At 39.7% G+C, this 14,909-nt stretch overlaps 1 protein-coding gene across 4 annotated transcripts in view; it reads right to left on the minus strand.

Moving 5' to 3' along the window:
- Positions 1 to 3,178: 3,178 nt before the first annotated feature.
- Positions 3,179 to 14,909, minus strand: part of PHACTR2 (phosphatase and actin regulator 2) — a 67,499-nt gene continuing 55,768 nt past the window's right edge. For 3 of the 4 annotated variants that reach the window (XM_042469214.1, XM_042469233.1, XM_042469242.1), the window contains 3 exons: positions 14,254 to 14,391; positions 8,510 to 8,586; positions 3,179 to 5,230 (listed from right to left, as the gene is read on the minus strand). In XM_042469214.1, coding sequence (XP_042325148.1) covers positions 5,215 to 5,230; positions 8,510 to 8,586; positions 14,254 to 14,391 — 231 coding nt within the window. In that variant the 3' untranslated portion in view covers positions 3,179 to 5,214. The remainder of the gene's footprint in view (positions 5,231 to 8,509; positions 8,587 to 14,253; positions 14,392 to 14,909) is intronic. The other variant, XM_042469222.1, reaches the window with a different exon arrangement.

A 14,909-nucleotide genomic window follows, 5' to 3' on the forward strand; every position in this document is an offset into this window, starting at 1 on the left:
GGCCCTAGGTTTTAAAAAATTAATTGGAAAAAACCAACACCTCACATCTTACCAAATTTTTACTTTAGCCACATGAAACTGTGTACATGTAAATACATTTAGGCTGTGCATATGATACTGTAATTTAAAGGATGGTTTTAATTTTACTAGTCTTTTACGTCACAACTATTGTCACTGAATTCAGTGATATATGGCAATCACTATTATGAGTAACATTAGTACAAAAAACACCACCAGAGATGCTCTATGATGTCATATGAGTTACTGCACTGGGTGATGCTAACTCTAATGATGCTCCCGATGTGGAGTGCTAAAAAGACAAATAAATGGGTCGTGGAGCAAATCAAGTCTTAACTCTGATGGATAGACTCAAATCAAGAAATGTATGGCCCTGAGTCTGCAAGACCTGAGCAGAGCTGCCTGATGACAGGGTAACTTGGAGGTCTCTCATTCACAGTGTCACCATAGGTTGAAGTCAACTTGTTGGCAATTAATAATAGTTTTTGTTTTGTGCCTTCAAGTCATTTTCGATTTACAGCAATCCTAAGGCAAAGCTATCATGGGGTTTTCTTGGCAAGATTTGTTCAGCGTTTGCTTTTGCCTTCCTCTGGGACTGAGAGAGAATGATTTGCCCAAGGTCACCCAATGGTTTTCTGTGGCCAAGTGGGCATTTGAACCCTGGTCTCCAGATTTGTAGTCCAATGTGGAAACTATTCACCATGCTGTTTCTTTTATACAGTATTTATACAAAATTGTGTTGCTTTACTTAAAAAAATTAATCTGGCCTAGCCTGTGTGGATTGACAGGGTGTTACTGTAGTTTTTCAGGACTATTACGTTTGGGAGTTAGAAGTTGGTTCCTGGAGTCCTTTATCCATAGTTGCTTTTCTGTTTGCTTTCTTTTGTGATGTAGTGGGTTATTATTTGGTCATATCCTTTTCTTTTTTTTTACTCTTATTAATCATTTTGCTTGTTAGTATTATAGAAATAGGCATTGCTAGGTAACCTAGTGTTAGATTAAGTGCTATGTGGAACCACATTTTAAATTCTGTTTCCAGCTGACTGAAGAAAAGCCAATACCTCAGCTGTTCTGCAGCCTTCCAGTGTTGAACTCCTCATACATACCATGTCATCTTGCTAAGTGTGATTTGGAACTTGATCAGGTTTCCTAAAGTTAACTGCTGATTCTTTTGACAGTCTTTCAGCAGAGAGAAAGCACTGGCCACATGATTAATTCTACCTTGTACTTGGCATAGTTGGGATGGCTTTATTCTGATTTCCCTTAGGGCTAGCATGGCCATTACTCAACTTTATTTTCCCCTTTTGTTTTTGTTACTGGATTCCAATTCAGTAAATCTGATTTTTCCCTTGCTGAGTTACATGCGGCTGACCCCTAAAGTGCTCCCATCTGCATTATTTTCTTTTGTGTTGTAGCATTAGAAAAACACTTGCGGAGACTGTGAACAAGACAAGTTGGCTGCACAAAATCTGAAACAACTTTGCACAAACAAGTTGCCTTTACATACCATTGTATAAAGGATATATTCCTGTTTCATTAGCCCTATTGCTTTTATATTTTAGCATGATATTAAATAATACATATAAAATATATAACTGAATTGCTTGGGGAAAATCACCTGTTTCTGAATGAGAGCCAGAGAAGGCATCCCATTTGACCCTTTATGTTGAAATGGCTGCTTGCATTAGAGCAATAAGATATAACTTCATTTTCTAAAAAGAATGGGATACAGATTCATTTTTAGTTAACATGTCTATGTATTTGAATTCTGTCATTATGGCTGTTGTACTTCGAATATACTGTGAGATGCCGTGACTTACTGGAAAAGACAATAATCCTTGATAAAGTGACTAGCGTCAGGAAAAGGGGAGACCTCACTACAGGTGGATTGGTCAATCAAGCCAGCCACAGCCCTGAATATTCAAGACCTGAGCAGGTTGTTGATGCTGGGGCTCTTGGAGGTCCCTCATTTGTATGGTTGCCATCAGTATAAGTTAACTTGATGACAAATGACAATAAAACAAAGTACCGATTTTTTTGACAGATCTTTGTGCACTAAGTGGAAACAGGGTTGTCTTATCATAATCCAGACCTTGTGTGCATTTGGTAGAGTCATGACAGCTTTGAAGTAGCTAAAAGAAATGCAGCCGCAGATGTTTCTGTCCCTCCTTCCTTGGGCCAGGGCTCACTTTATCCTCCTGCCCTGTTTGCTTTAGCAGGCAAGGAAGGAATGGGATTCGGGGAAATGAAGCACAGCTGTACTTTTCACTGCTGGAGAATTCTTTTCAGAAAAACAGGCAGGCATTCCATCTTGTGACCTAGCGTTCCTAAAGAGAAATCAGCAGGCAAAGTGCTTTTCCCAGTATGAAGATAAAATGCTGGGAAGAAATTCTTCTGTTGTTCTTGCTGTGTTATGCAGCTGTGGAGCTCTAGGTCAAGCTCTCCAGCAAGAGATCCAGTATCACATACTACATTACTAGTTGTCAAGGTGTGTTATATCATCATTACAGAACAGTTTCACCTAACTCCTTGGTTCATCTGATTCAATACAAAGGCAGAATACTAGGAGGTATTTTATTTGCTGTTTCATTTGATTATTATTATCTGTTCATAACATTTCTGAGATTTTACTCACATCTAGAAGATAAAAATGTGAGACTGTATGGGATTCTGTACATACAGCAAGACTAAAAAATTTAACCCTAGAAAAATAAAAATACATCCTCCTCACCTAATGCAAATATAACGTCATACTGGATTAGGAATGTGATACAAGAATTTTAATAGGAACAGTGGCCTAAATCCAAAGTGACACGCATGGTACATTGAGCATTCTCTCCCATCAGCAGCCTATTCCAATGTTGAGAAGCTCCTTTAGAGAATTTCCTTACATGTTTTAAAGGGGTCAAGGCACATTTGGGGGTGGGAGGCAGGCTGCAGGAGGCAGGATGAAGAACCTGATTCCCACTTGTTTTTGCAGAAGCTTCTTCTGTAAATGCAATGTCAGTACTGCAATCTGGAGCATGGTTACCTGGGAGCAAGTTCCCAGTTAACTCAGAAGGGGTTATTTTTGAGTAGACATTACAAGAGTACACTGTTTGGTGATATTTAATTTTATAACTAAAAAGCCACAGAATAAAGTACTAAATCCAAGGATTAAAAAAAAAACACACACAGAGAGACCATTTATTGCCTGAAAAAAATACATATCTTTTTATAATTAAGAACTAAACAGGGCACATGGACAAAAATAAATTGTAGTATGTACATACATTTAAAAGGATAAATAGAGCATATATACATATACATGCATATATATGTATATATATATCTAGTAATACTGCAATACATTGCAATACATGTCCTTGTGTATTTCAGGCCCAAATGTTTCACCTTGTACATTAAAAGGATAAATAAGTGCCAATATAAGACAATTTTTTAGTGTAAACAATGTCATAGGCTTATAATAAGCCACAATATTTAGGGCCCACATAATAAAGCACATACTATCTTTCACACCACTTTATACTATTTAAATGTATCATGTTTTCACAAATACAATTAAAACATAGTATAAAAGTAGACAATTTGCTCCGCATTATTCACATACAACAAATACAGTCTCCAAGGCCTTTCTGTAGTCTCCAAGGCCCTTTGTGAGGATAATACAGATAAACATATGGCATGATTCTTCCCCATATAGGCATACAGCCTACACACTACAAGGTAGTGTATGAGATCTCTGGTTTCCCCCCCTTCTCTCTTGGCACCTGGGTATTCTGTGCATCAGTCTCTTACAAGAAAGAAAGAAAAAAAGCCTTGACTAAGTGGAGAGAATAGGATGGACAAAGATGTAGGTAGGAGATGCTCAGAGGCCTCCCATTCCCCAGATTGTCCTGGTGTGGTGCCTGGGGGAATGGAAGTGGAGGAAAGAGAATTTGTTGTGTTCTTTGGGAGCCCTCCTCTATGTGCTTATGCAATACTCACAAAAGGAAGGATCTGGTTTGTAATAGTTTTGCCCCAAGTCCTATAGGAAGTGTAATGCCCCTACACCAGTGCTTTTTCTATTGAAAAACTGCTCCCGCCATGCCCTTCTCTGCTCCAAAACAGCCAATTACTGGTGTGTTGGCACATAGTAGTACAGGGTTATGTAAAGGTGGAGCCTTGGTACGCATGTGAGATTCAGCCTCTAGACCTTACATTATTTAACCTAACCCAAGGATATGTTTAATGTAGTTCAAGCTACCAAAAAAGAAGAAAAGAAAAAAGGGATATGCTTTTATCATTTTACCATATTCTTATTGTCTCACATATCTTTGTTCCGAAACATAGCTTAAAAACTGAAATGCAATTATGCAGGATCCATAGTTTTCATTATCTTAATTTTAAAAAAATCTGCGTTACAATTTGTGCATAGTTACATGCTTGGAAATTCTCCTGGAATCTCTGCACCTCACATGAGTTTAGCTCTGTTTGAGACTGTTGTCTCAGAGTATGTTACTAAAGTATGGCAGTCATAATTTGTAAAAATAACAATGGTGTTAGGATTAATTTATATTTTTATTTACTGTACTGGATTTATGCCCCACCTTTCTCCCAAAATGAGATTCAAAGCGGTTGTACTGGCACTACATTAAATGACTGAACTGTATGGGCTGTTTCTGAAAACTCAAATTGCTTTCCACCAGGCTACAGAAAGGTGAGGATTCTGGAAGAGCACACAAAGACTTGCTCACAATCCTGGATCTGACTTTAAATAATTTATCTAATATCCATATACAACATTAAATTACTTCCATGAAGAATGCTAATAATTTTGCATTAACATACTTTTTTGGGCTGACAAGCAAAACATGAGCACTGCCTGCTTCCACTCTATTTGAAAATATTTTATTATTTCCTATCAACAATTATCTCCTCTCTGGCCAAGTGCTAACAAGGGGCGGGGGGAGGGAGGACCCACAGTATCATTTACTCTGAAATAGATGCTTGTAATATATTTTCTCTATTTTATGGCCACTCTTGGGGATTCTCTTAGTCATCTCTCACTTTTTTTAACGTGAAGGTCACATTATTCAATGATTTCTGATTATACCGCTGCAGACACTTCAGTTGCAACGCACTTTCAGGTCTTCAGGGTACTGTGCTTTTCCAGGAAGGAACTCTTTGTCCAGACTACAGGATATTTGCAAACAATTATGGACGGTGAAACCTGAGGTTGGTAAACAAAAATATAGTTGTTTCAGTTTCTTTCTCCCCCATCTCATCCTGACAATCCAATAAATAAAGAACAGTAAATTCTTTAGAACAATAAAACATCAAAATATTCAAATTATTAATACTAAAATATTGATATAAGCCACCCCACCCACAGTTTTAAAATGTTTTCTTTAAATCACATACAAAGAACATGTAAATATTTCCTAAAAATGTTAATTCTCAGTGACTGGTAAGATATTCATTTTCTTTTTAGCTTTCTGAGTGCTGTCAGATATGGAATAGTTTTAATAACTGCAGGGACTAAAAGGATGAAAACTGAATGCATGCTTGTGAAAGGTTATTAAAAATACAGTGTTTTCAAATTTACAATTAATTTTGTTCCCTAGAAAAGCAAAGAATAGGGCTTTGTTGTGAACCTTTTGTTTAGAATAAATTTAAAGTGGTTTGATGGTGCTTTTTTTAAAAAAATCTAACAACAAGTTGTTTTTCTACTTTGCTTATTACTTTAAATCAGGGAATTGAGAACTGCTTTGGGAGGGAAATCCGGGGGAAAGAGATCACGATTGGTTTGCACTTCCTGTCTCTGTTATGTTTGAAACTGAAACTTCCTATTTCTGGATGGCTTGTTGACTAGAAGTGTGTTTCAATCTCCCCTGAAGCTACTCTCTGTGCTTCCATAATCCCTATACAGTATTTTAAAATCTCTTACAGGCATGATATTGTAAGTTATTCAGAAACTTTGCATTTGTCTCTAAGCGTAGCACATTTTTATGTACTAATTTGGTAGTAAGCAGAATGTGATGTAACTTGGCCAACTCATTTTAAGACATTGTTATGAATTACATGCCTTTTCTGAGCTGAAATGCAATGCCTGCTGCATTGTGCATTGTGTGAAATGCAATGCCTGCTGCATTAAGGCAGTGTCACAAATTGATCCAAGGTACTGCACTGCCAGAACAAAATGGGTTAGTTCTATGCTAGCAATTGTAACTATTCATTTATAGCAGTGTGCAAAACTATTTATGTGACAAAAGAACAAGTAGGATAGACACATAGTGGAATATTGATGTTTAATTGTTCTTGTGTGCATCCAAGTCATTTTTTGACATGGTGAACCTAAGTTGAACCTATCATAACCTATCTTGGCAAGTGTCTTCAAAGAGCTTTTACCAGTGTTGTCCTCTGCAGCTGAGAGAGTGTGACTTGCCCAAGGTCACCCAGTGGGTTTCATGGGATATGAACCCTGGTCTCCAGAGTCCTAGGACTTATATTTATATACCAATCTAAAACATAACTTGCTAGAGCTATTATTGCAGCCTTGTGGACTCTGAAGCAAAAAACAACAACAAAAAAACAAAAACAAAACAACCACTGGGATCCATGAGTAGATACAAAATTCAGGTTTTGAATAATTACACCAGATTCAAAATGTCAGAAACGTAATAAGCTCTTTAGTTCTCCCAGTATGTGTAAAGGATACATCTACTATATTTTTTAATGTGGTAGTACAAAATGTAGGTTATAGGGGAAGAAATAAGATTCAAAATCTAGCCTGGTGGACTGCCCATGGCATGTGCCTGAAGCGGCAGCTGGACAAGTGTTGTGTCCACTGTCTCTGACTTGCAAGATTCAGAAAAATGTTTCACTATCAATTTAATCTCTTCTCTGTGGACAAAAGCCAGGTGATAACACTTGGGACCCATCTACTCTCTTGGGAAAGGAGCACAGGCTTCTGAAATGAGTTGTAGCAGTGTATATGTGCTACCAAATGCAGGCTGGGTGGCAGTTTCTGTTGCAGCAGTGCCAGAGCAAAGAGATCGCACAATTGTAGTTTTAAGCCAGGGTGGCATGGTCAGAGGAACAGTTTCACCTCCCTCCAACACTGAATGGACCAGACTCATTTTCGTGTGAAGAATTACTTTTGCCATCCCTCCCTCTCTTGGAAGATGTAGAGGGAAAAATGAACCTTTGTCAGTGGCAAAAGAAGCTGACATGGCAGAGCTTGCTTGTTTCCCCCTTCCCCCTTCTGCCTGCTTGGTAAAATGCTGCTGATCCTGCTGTAAAGAAAAACTGGTTGATTCCTGCCTGCCAAGCCAGGCTGTGTGGGAAGTGCTAAGGTTACTAAGGAAATGGACTGTGCTGAAATATAGGTGATTTCCCTAGTAACCCTGGTCTAGAAACCCACACAGCCTGCCCCCGGGGATCCACATCCAGGCAGAACCAGCTTCTAGCAGCGGCTGCAGTGGAATCATTTGGTGAGACAGATAGGTGGGCGGGCAAAAGGGGGTGAGTGAGGCAGTATGCTCTGCTGTGCCACCGCCTTCAGCTGCTGGCAGTGGCATTTCTTCCTCTACATCTTCAAAGGAAAGAGGGAAAGCAGCCTAATCACCATCATCCAGAGGGAGAGAAAGGCGAGCCAGCTCATCAGGCCTAATCACAGTAAGAAGGGCCCTCCCTCCAGTTCATCTGCTGTGGTCCAGGCATCAGAGGAAGAGAAGATCTGCTGGACTTTCCCCTTCCCCAGTGCCATTCCCTTCACCTTTTGTGTCATGTCTCTTTAGAGTGTAAGCCTGAAGGCAGGGAAATGTCTAATTAACAATTTGTAAGCCACTCTGATAGCCTTTTGGCTGAAGAGCGGGGTATAAATAAATAAATAAATAAATAAATATTATTAATCAAAGTAGTATGGGCTGGAGAGCAAAATGAGGCTTGATTGTTGCAAATGCAAATGCAAATGCAGTATGCTGAAAAAATTAATGCAATTTTAGGATAGAGATTGTGGGATACAGATGGACTGTGAAATTGGGCTTATAGGTTACATAATTCCCCTCCCCAATTTTTACAACAGTTTAATCCAAGGGTAAATGACATTAATTACATAACTTCGGACTCCCTGCTCGCCATCTGTGGCAGCCCACTTGGGACTCAGTGTCCAATTTTTTTTCTTTCTGAAACTTCAGAGTAAAGGGCCTATTGATTAACTGGCTGGCTATCCTATGTTGAGCTGTGTTCAGAAAGGTGGATAACAGTGTTTATGAACCCACTAAAATGCAGGAGGCTTGCATTTTAAATTTCAGTATTTTAAATTAACAAATTTCTACTGCTTGCTATTATCATCCAGTGAGAAACCCATGTTCCAGCATTATCATGACTATCTAATTTAGAAAATTTACCTGCTTAACCAGGGAAATGAACAATAATCTAATCCTAGAATTTTCTGTAAATGCTAATAGAAAAGGAAGGCAGAGCTTGTAAACAATTGTTTCCTTGCCTTGTAAACTGTCGACTCTCTTCATGTACTTCCATTTCTGTGCTTTTAAATTCATTTAATTCTTTCCGTATTGCTGCCTAATTAAAAAAAAGCAAAGTATGACAACATGAAACAACTCTTAAATGGAAATGTTTAAAGTAAGCAAAGGAGCCATTCTGCAAAGTAACAAAATAGAAATGATCTCATCTTCTTATTTCTGTTACCTTCTTATTCTACAGTATTGCATTTAGCAAGGATGCATACTTTACTATGTGAAGTTGTACATAATGGTTGGCGCTTCAACTGTAACTAAAAAGAGTGACTTGCTACATCATGAACTCAATCAGGAGAAAAGTACTGCCTGCAAGCTAACTTAATTCCATGGACCCACTGTTGAGTTTCAGGCTTGCATATTGTGTGAGTACAACATGAAGTGAAGCTGTGCTGAGTTACTGCTTGTCAGCAATGAGTCCCGAGATTTAAAACCAAGTGCATTTGAGGACAGCAGTTCTACTAATATAGTTCAAGGAGCAGGGTATGTATGTATGTATATATGTATGTATGTATTTCTTGCCTTTTTCCAGTCCAAAGACTTAATGAAACTTACAAAAAGTAAAAGACCTATAGGTAAAAGCATGTATCACTAAAACACAAAAATATTAAAAACAGAATTAAATTATTTCTAGAACTAAGAACAATTTAAAAGTTTACCCATTTTAAAAAATCAGACAATACAGCACATGATTAACAGCAGTCTATGAGCAGTCAGTTCCCAGTGGCCTACAAAACAGAAGTATTTGCTGGTCACAGAACGACACCATGGAGAGTAGCAGTCTAGCTTCTCTAGGAAAGGGTTGCAGGCCCTTTGGGATCAGTCACCAAAGAGTCTTTCTTATGTACCTGCAAGGGTGGTGGGATGAAGAGCCTCCCTTGAAGATCTCAAAACATGGGCAGGGTGGTACAGCTGAACACAGTACTTCAGATAATCAGGACCCAAATCATACAGGACTTTATAGATCATAATCTGCACTTGGAATTGTACTGAAAAATAAACCAGTAGCCAGTGAAGCTGTTGCAGCAAGGGAGCTGTATGCTCTCTCTCACTAACTCAGGTCAGTTATCTATCTGCAGCTCTTCAGACCAGCTGAAGTTTCTGAACACTCTCCAAAGGTTGCCACATGGAAAGGGCTTTACAGTAATCCAAATGGAGAGTATTAGGACTTGTGTCGTCATGGTCAGGTCTGACATTTCTAGGAATGGGCACATTCTCCTCACCTGTACAGATACCCCCCTGTCTTTTTAAGAAAGCTGAGCTTCCAGGCTCAGGATTGAAGTAAGGAGTACCCCCGATCTTAAAAACCTTATCTTTGAGGGAAGTATAGTCATCCAGCACAGGCTGAATCCCCATTCCCTGATCTGCAATTTGACTGACCAGGAGCACCTCTGTCGCTAATTCCACTTGAGAGGAAGACTACAGTCTTGAATGCAATAAATGTAAAATTATATTGTTCTAATGTTAGATCTCTTATAATGCAAACATCTGAAGAATACATAGTCTACATCTTGGAAATGTTGGTACCACTGAACTGTTCCAATAATTTCAGCACATGTACCCTATCAGATAAAGAGGTTCTGCGCTTGATAAGATGAAGGGAGTGGCATGCAGTAAATCTCCTGTTTCATGTCTAATGAGTTATATTGAGCTCACATTCAAAATTCTGTTTTCTCTCCTTTAGATAAGAGGATAATTATTCTTCACATTTTCCTTTTAAAAAAAGGATGCATTGCTCTTGATAGAATAATTTTAACAAAAGAATGAGAACACTGAAAATAGCATTAATAACAAAACAGTGGCAGGCAGAGTGGAGTTGGGAAGGTAGTAGTAGAAAGGGAATTTGTCACTAAATAGCCACCTGTTTAATGTGCATCTGGAAGTGAGATTATTGCAGCCTGCAGTCCTTGAATGGCAAATGACTAATACTTCATGCATAGCAATTGCCTAAACTGCAGGACCCCTGCCTTTCCTGACTAAGTGCAAGCTTTAAGGCATACAAGATGAATAATGCATTTCATCTAGAAATTAGCTCCTACTTCAGTTTTATGTAACATAAAGTGAAATGTTTGGACATTCCAGGCCTTTGTTTTCCTGAGGGCCAATATCAAAGCATAGCAACCGCTCAGAGTACTTTACATGGTTAATGAGCACTGATGTTTAAAGAGTGACACAGTAATCAAATTGCCCCCTCTTTCTTTATTCCACAGCACTTTTCTAAAAAGGCTGGCTATCTTCATACAGGTATTACCACAAATATTTCTATTATAGAATAATCACCACTTTTAGCCCTAATTGCTCTCTGAAGGTCAGAGCTGCTTTTACTGTTTTTAACACATTAATATCTCTCAATAATCCTTTATTAAAAACAACCCATCTCATTGGAAGTACAAATCTTTCATGGCAGGGCAGAATTAGAGTATGACATGTTGAAGTATAATTCAGAAGGGAAAATGTACAATGTGGGTGTGGTGATTCCCTGGGAGCAAAGCCCTGTGCGTGGCTATTACTCTCAGGGAGATCCCTTTCCAGAACTATATTCTCCGCTGCCACCACTCAGTGAATTACCAATAAACTATAAATTATTAATTATTATAATTATAATAGCTCACAGCTATCCCTTCCCCACACACACTGAGACTTGTGAGGAATAGAGAGAGAGAGATCTAGTTTCAATAGCCGAGTCTAGGCACGTGTATAGGAGTATAGAGACAGCAGATGCTTTTAAGAAAGAAGTTTATTTTAAACAGGGATAGAATAGGATAGAAAGAATTTATAACACTCTTGCAAAGCCCCTTTTGCCTTGCAGGTCAAAGAACATAGTTACAGAATTCATTCCAGGCAAGCCATTGTTGAAAATAACAAAAGGCCTAAACGCACTAGCTAACACATTCCTAACTACTCACAACAGATGGGATTTGTAGTCCTTTGGAGTTCCTGGATGCAGGGAGGGCCCCCTGGCCTCTCGACCTGCATTCCCTTGAGTCTGTGTCTCCCAGACTCAAAGAGACAGCATCTGGTTTCCCCCTCAGGAGAGGTTCAAGGGAGAGACAAAAGACCGCATGGCTCCACAAGTCCTTTTAAAGATTTTCCATAGAAAGTTCTTGAATCTCGCGGTCCTACTCTCGGATTGGTCAGTTAGACCTTACATCAGCTATGATGTCACAGCTCATTAGCATGTGATGTCATCTCTCATTAGCATGCACCTCCTCCCAGATTAACCCTTTGTGTTCAGGAGAAGTTCCCAGATGGCTGGAGACCCAGCCATCACAGTGGGATAAAAAAAGGTGACTGGACAACAAAGGGTCACTGTCAGCCATGATGACAAGGCATTTTCCCTTCAGTGCTGAGTCATGGGAAGTGACATCAGGAGATGGCCACCAAGTGCAGTAAAGTGCTGCAAAAGGGCTGCAAATGTGCAGGGTCACCCTGGATATGGAACAGAGAACAGTGTGACACAAGAGGAAGAGGCAGAGCCAAAAGGCCACATGGAGCCCTTGCTATATAAGGGGAGTACCGCCCTCAAGTCACAGTGTGGGTTGTTGTGATGGTGGATGGAGTTGGAGTTGTATGATCGTTTCTGTACATAGTGGAACTTTGGAAGAATAAAAGCCTCATTAGGAGACGCCTGTCTGCAGTGTCTCTTTACTTATTCTAGAAGACGAGAGGTGCTTCTCCAGTTTTGAACACTGCTGCCTGCATCACGGAAGGTGATAATTCTGGTGCCAGACACTGGCGTAGTACATCACGGACTGTGCAACAACGCTAACATGACACAGTTATTATACTGTGTCACTACAATGACTTTTCAAACTACAGTTGCTGGTATCAGCAAAGGATTTATCTTAACTCTTGTGGCAATATCTAAGCACAAAGTTTCAGCAACAGTAGATGAAGAGTTAAGGAACTGAATGAATACCCTCCTCATTTATCATATTAGCCCTGAATTAGGGTCCCTCTCACATTCGACTTCATACAATCAATGTGCAAGTGGAACCCCAACATTAACAGAACTTTCTGATCATGCATACAGGACCCCACAGTTATATCCTTGAGTGGTGTCACTGAGGTTAGTGTCACCCATTTTGTGTGTGTGTGTGTGTGGGGGCAGCTCTCACCCCGGGAATACCTCAGGATCTGGCATGGCTGCTTGGACATTGATGGAATGGCCCCCCAGCAGCCAGAGCTACTGAGGGAGGCACTACTGTGGCCTCCAGGAGGCCCATTTAGGATCCTGTGCATCTGCAGAGTGAGCAGGAAAGTGCTCTTTATCTCATCCAGTAGCTGTGCTATCCCTCTGAGTGCACTGTCCCACCCTCTGGGTTGCCCCCGGTGCAGTTCACACAACCCTTGTGATACCCCTGACATAGTTTGGGGCTGCTTTTTGTATTTCAGCCAAAAGACACAAGGCAGAACAGGGCCAATGAATGATTTGTATTAACTAAAGGTGTAGGACCCTGCATCTCTTCCTCATCTCTTGTGTGGGTAATATTTAGTAATGCAACACATAAAGCGATGCCATCACATTGTGCATTGTGACGACTTCGCTACCTCAAAGGACCACTCCAGTATAAAAAGCCCTTCCTATGTAAGGGTTCCCTACATGAGCAAAAACACTATCAGCAGCCAGAAGCTGAATATTGGCTGAATTTCTTGTTGTTTTTCCTTAAAAGCCTCAATCCCAAGCTGGAGGAGTTGTTGGAACAATGTTTCTACACCAGCTCTGGACTATGTACTGTGCCACCATAACTTTCCTTTGGCTGAAACTCTCTGGTTAAGTAATCTTGGACTGCTGTTGGGCATATCTTTTACTTGGCTTTTGTAGTTTACTACATTCTGAAACCTTTGCTAGCTTTAACCTAAGCTGTTTTGACCTTCTGCTTTGTCTGAGACCTGACATTACTAGGTTTGCAAAACCCTAGTCTTGATTTCAGATGGCTACTTACCACTAAAAGCTAGTTAACATGCTAATGGAACAGCATGAATTCTATATTATTGACCAATACTGGGACAGAAAATGGGAGGAAGAGATGCTAGGATGTTCCAGCAATAGCTCAACATCAGCTGTGTTTAGTTCCAGCATCAGTTCTGAGCTCAGCCTAAAAACTAAAGAGGTGCAAGTCTCCCATTTATTTTTTATTTTTTCGGGGAAAAGCAGAACAAAAATCTCAGTCCTCTAGAGTGGCAGTTTTTAATTTTCAATCCTTCAAATATTCCGGATTTCAACTCCCAGAAGATCCATCCAACATGGCCAATGGTAAGGAATTCTTGGAGCTGAAGTTTAAAACATCTGGATAGCCAAAGGTTGAGAACCACTGTGCTAGGGCTTTTAGCAACATTACACTTTAGCCTACATATTCCTCCCTATTCAGACCCCGCCCCTACAGAGGAAGATGAAATAAAGGATGAAACAGGGTGATGTCAAAGTCACCATATGAGAATCTGCATACTGGTTCAACATCTGTTCATGTACTGGCAGGATCTGGAATGCATTAGACACTTTACAGGAGTTTTCACAGTGCTTACTCACACTTCTTTTGTGTAACTAATGGGACTGAAAGACAAACAGCTAAAAAACTGGAATGGATGTGCTCCTTTTGGACTGGGAATGATCACTATTGCAGGACTCAGCAGAAATCTGTATTGTAAATCAGAATGGGACAATTTTTGATTCACACACAAAGTTGTGTTAAAAACTGGTTTTGTTACTTGCCTTGTCTGCAGGTGTTAATCTTGCCCAGGGCTTGTCAGCACGACGATCATAATCTGGAGAGTCTGTTACTTCCACATACTCATTGAAACGTAGAATTCTTCTTGCCTGAAGTTCAGCCACTGTTGGCCTCAAACTGAGCTGTTGAATAAGAGTTTAATAATACGTTTAATAAGAAAGAGATACTGAGGACAAGAAGTACTCTGGGTGGACATAAACACAGAATACAAACAGAACTGTTTGCATAGAACTGGAAGGGACTTGAAAAGTAATCTAGTTCAACTGCACTGCTGGTAGTGACTGGCTGAAAAAACTGATGAAGGACAGGACACCGTCTGGGGCACACCTTGTACTGAAAATAATAAATTGGATCTAATATTTAGCTAAAATCTACTTCTTGTTATTCAACTAGATAGTCCAGGTCATACCTTTTGGACGAACTGAAAATAATATTTCTCCATCTCGTACTTGGAAAGCCCTTCAAATATCATTTGTCTGCCAATATCCTTCTTACAGCACCCAAAATTGTACATGGTACTACAAGTAACATGTGATCAAAGCATAACACAGTGTTACTGTTGTTACTCATAATCAGGATACTGCATTCTGTATTCTAGAATTGCAGCAGACCCCTAAGCTGCACTGCTTCTCATGTTTAC

Source organism: Sceloporus undulatus, chromosome 1 (assembly GCF_019175285.1).
Source record: "Sceloporus undulatus isolate JIND9_A2432 ecotype Alabama chromosome 1, SceUnd_v1.1, whole genome shotgun sequence".
Lineage (NCBI taxonomy): Eukaryota > Metazoa > Chordata > Lepidosauria > Squamata > Phrynosomatidae > Sceloporus > Sceloporus undulatus.